At 41.9% G+C, this 4273-nt stretch overlaps 1 protein-coding gene across 1 annotated transcript; it reads left to right on the plus strand.

Moving 5' to 3' along the window:
- Positions 1-3547, plus strand: hbegfa (heparin-binding EGF-like growth factor a). Its single transcript, XM_020590213.1, has 6 exons — positions 1-297; positions 1062-1304; positions 1407-1605; positions 1702-1854; positions 1975-2061; positions 2173-3547. Exons 1-5 carry the CDS (start codon positions 255-257, stop codon positions 2045-2047), a joined length of 711 nt encoding a protein of 236 aa, XP_020445869.1. The 5' UTR covers positions 1-254; the 3' UTR covers positions 2048-2061; positions 2173-3547.
- Positions 3548-4273: the final 726 nt, after the last annotated feature.

The following is a 4273-nucleotide window of genomic DNA, read 5'->3' on the forward strand; positions in this document are numbered from 1 at the left end:
TGCAGACGCTCTTTCGGTCCTCTCCTCTCAGCCTGGAAGGCGAGAGACGCACCCCGTCTGAAGCAACGCGAATAGGTCGCAAACAGGCGGAACTCGTTTACACAAACCCACCGGGAAAAAAAAAAAAAGAAATCCATAAATAAGACGAAAGAGAACGAATATTTAGAATTGGATTAAGTTGGCGGAATACAACTTGTAGATCATCATATTTTGAAAAATATTTTTCTCTCAAAGTCACTGGAGGTTTTGAGATCATGAGGATTTTCAGTGTTGTGCTCCTGCTGGTTCACGCCTTGGGTAAGTTTCATGTCCGCTCATGTAAGATCATATATTTCTTTCTGGTTTCATTACTTGGATTATTACCCTATGTTTGGCATTTACTTTTATGTGCCTGCTTCTGTTGCACCGTCTCCTACAACTCTCTTAAGCATGAGTGAGCTATAACATGTCTTGTAAACTTCATAACCCTTATGGCAACGGTTTTCATGATGCCAGGCTATTCGGGAGCTAATGGGGTCATCCCTCTATTTTAGAGCATGCTTTATGTAACTGGATACATTTATTTTTAACTCATATTCTTGCCTGGCATTAGGAGCCTAACTATCCATGCATTTTGTGTGTGTGTGTGTGTGTGTGTGTAGCAGAGACGGTATATATAGACTATGCCAACTTTTATTTCCCCCTACATCTTTTCCCCACAGACCTTACAAATCTAAACAATACAACATAGGGAGGGCCTGCTGGTCAGTTTCCACTCTTATTGTGTGTCCTCCTGAGCAAAGCACTGAATACCTGACAACCCCCACTGACCATGCTTTGAGCCTCTGTGTTTCCTAACAGGGATCAGTATTGCACTAAAACAGAAGAAAAAAAAAATGCCTGGAGCTGCCCTGTGCACATCATGTTTCAACTTGCCCATAGAAGTCTCCCCACCTTGTTAAACTAAGCTGTGTTCACTGACTGTCCCCTAGAGGATGTGTTTCTAAGGTGTTTTGGAGGTCTGTTCTGTTAAAGATGTATTTAGATGCAGTTTGTAACATTTTGAATATTCTCTCCTCCAGTTGTGTCCAGACTGGCCAGTGGTGCTGCAGTTGACAGGTATGGGAGCGACAGGCAACGACACATTGTCAACTTTTTGGGCACAACCAAAGACAAAAGGGTCGAGGACGAGAGCAGAAGCATGGGTGCAACAACAGCGGTGTATGGTCAGGGAGGTGAGGAGGAGGAGGACAGTGAATACTACTACTACGAAGAGGACTATGAAGATGGCATCTCTGGAGACTATGAAATAGAACTGCCACGAGGTAAGGTAGTCACTTGTGTCAGTTTCTCAACATTGCTTTAATTCAGTTATTACCATACTCCCTTAACAAAGACAATTAAATTGAATTGTTTTGGGGTTTTAGTTGCTATGTCAAGCAAGCCCAAAAACCCGTCTGTCATCCTGGAGGCTGAAAACGCTGAAGGAAAGAGAAGGAGAGGAAACGGAAGAAAGAAAGGGAAAGGAAAGGGAAAGAAGAGGAATCCTTGCCTGAAGAAGTATAAGGATTTTTGCATTCACGGCACCTGTCAGTACCTGAGGGATATTCGCGCGCCATCCTGCGTGTAAGTATTCGTTGTGCACCTGCATGTCAACCGCTTCTCCTATGCAATAATCTAACAATCCAATGATTTATTAACCTCTTGACCTCCTGTGTGCAGGTGCCACCCTAATTACTCAGGTGAAAGATGTGAGTTTATCACACTGCCCGTGCAGTCGCCTGAGGGCTACAGCCGCACCACAGCTCTGGCTGTGGTGGCGGTGGTGCTGTCATCTGTCTGCCTCACTATCATAGCCCTTTTATTAATGCTCAGGTGAGTAAACGACACACACTCACAACCATACAGACTCACAAACTTTCTAGAAACTTGGTCAATGCTGAGCTAGACACCGAAAATAGTCTGAACAAGCTCCTTTTCTTTTGTTCATTACAGGTTTCACAAGCGGGGAGGGTATGATGTAGAGAATGAAGAGAAGGTCAAATTAGGGTTAGCGTCCAGCCACTGAAGAGACAAAGTGGGGTGAGTAGTGAGGAACGGGGCTACACTTACAAACAGCTTCATTTTTCTTTCTCCTTTGTTGCCTGAATGAAATGAGGTTTTGCTCATTGCCTCTGTTTTTTCCCATATTAGGCAAAGATGTGGAAATTCTACCTCAAAATAGAAAAAGAGAAGTGAACCGCAAAAAGAGGTCCTAGAGGAAAAAGGAACGTACATGAAGAAGGGAACAGAGGCTGTCTGACCCTCCACTGGACAGTCAGATGAAAACTGGGCAGCTGTATTCCTGAAGGCCTTCGGTAGAAGATGGCCCATCTGAAACTGGAATACTAAGTGTCCCAGAGGACTGACTGGAGATGTGACGAGCGTTTGGTGATATGCACAAAGTAATGAGAAGAACTAGGGAAGTGTCTGCTGCTTCATGACTGTGTGAAAAGCAAAGTCATTACAGACTGAACTGAACAAGATACAATTTTGATCAACAATGAGAGCTCAACCTGGATTTTTTTTTTCTCATCAGACATAATTTTGTATTTTTCTTCATAAGTCCATCTTTTTTGTGTACAGTAAACAGTATATTTATAACTCTAATTTATTTATTTAAGCTAACTATATTTATAGAGATTTTTAACCACCTCCAGCCATTTTTAAAATATGATGTTACAGTTGTTTTTTTGTATTTCTTATTGGACGATACTTATTTATGGAACGGAAAAGCAAACGACGCCAAAGTTCACTGAGACACAAAGTATTTCACGATAAGAGAAATGATGAATAAATACCTGATTTCTGACTTTAATTTTGACATTCAGTAGATGATCAATTAGCACTGAAGTTAAATTGATCATTGAATAGACATGATCTTTGTTTTTTTTTTTAAATAATTCATGGTGGTTTCGTTGAGAGCGGTGTGATTCAGGAACACCCTGCTCACATGCACACAGTTACACACACACACACACACACACACACACAGCTGGAGGCTGCTCAGTATAACCTGTTGGATGTGTCAGCCACTGTAGCAGATGGGGGATCAGGGCCTTGCTCAAGGGAACATCAACAATGGTAATTGGGGAGGGGGTAAACCCTGCTCTGTCACTTTCCCCACCCAACTCTATCCTGCAGGTTTGGAGAACTTTAGGCCACATTAGGCTTAGTTTTCTGCCTCTATGTTGTAATGACAGGTCAATGCATGTCATTATGATACAGTGCACTGGCTATGGATTGATAATAGGCAACACAAAATATGTGCATGCAGCGTCTGTATTGAAACTTTTAAAAGGGAGTCAAATGTCAAATGCACTATAGCAAGAATGTGGTATAAATATGCTGTATTGTCCTGTTGTCTTATCATTGTAGGAGAGGCTCCCTCAGATCTGAGTTAAGCTGTTAAGTGAAACAAAAAAAGGGGGAATTCAAGTGTTCCACTTTTTCAAATCCTGTCCTGCAGTTTTGAAATGACTGTTTTTCATGTCATTTTTTTCACTGCAAAATAAAAAGATCATCTGAATTTTTGACTTGTGCTTTTTCCTTCATTACATCTGACAGTATAAATGAATTCTCAATTTTGTGGTCTCAGCATTTAATGGGAGTCTCAGATGCTGTACTGAAAGATCAGTTGGGTTAAGATTATTTTTGTTCTTTGGTGGACTTCCTGAGTCGAAGCCCACATTAATGTGGTGTTTTAAAATGGCTGGTGGATAATGATAACGCCAGTGTGTTCTTTGGGACCATTCAGGAGGTGTAATTATAGTAAACATAATATTTTTATTTCCCTGTGTCTGACGTGAGAACAACCACTTTTAACCAGAGCACCTGCATCCTGGTTATTAGTGCTATTATGTTCAGTGCTCAAAAGGCAAATATTTTTAGTTTGTGCAGTGTAGATATGGAAGAATAAAGCCTAGTTATCTGGGCAGGTACTGTGGACAATAAATATGTTCATCAGAAGCCTTACATTGAGCTAAACAGTTTCATGTGTTGATAATGGTGTCATCCATCTTGCTGACAGATCAGTCATACTGATTGCAGTGAGGACTCACTGCTGTACGGAGCCATGGGCGACAGATGTGTGGTGTACAGGCCAGGGAACAGCTGATGTTCAGCCACAGCACATCAGGCCACTGCCACACACGTCATTAGTCACAGAGCCGACAGATGTCATGTTCAAAGACACACCACCACCTGAGACTTCAACCAGCCCTGAATGCTGCAGAGTTCAGAGAGACCACATACA

Source organism: Monopterus albus, unplaced genomic scaffold (assembly GCF_001952655.1).
Source record: "Monopterus albus unplaced genomic scaffold, M_albus_1.0 scaffold2.1, whole genome shotgun sequence".
NCBI classification, from domain to species: domain Eukaryota; kingdom Metazoa; phylum Chordata; class Actinopteri; order Synbranchiformes; family Synbranchidae; genus Monopterus; species Monopterus albus.

Bases quoted from the DNA above. Each gene is read 5' to 3' on its own strand.
- hbegfa (XM_020590213.1), top strand. From the start codon at position 255: ATGAGGATTTTCAGTGTTGTGCTCCTGCTGGTTCACGCCTTGG. The intron at 298-1,061 runs GTAAGTTTCATG...TCTCTCCTCCAG, and splicing joins CCTGCTGGTTCACGCCTTGG to TTGTGTCCAGACTGGCCAGT. The intron at 1,855-1,974 runs GTGAGTAAACGA...TGTTCATTACAG, and splicing joins GCCCTTTTATTAATGCTCAG to GTTTCACAAGCGGGGAGGGT.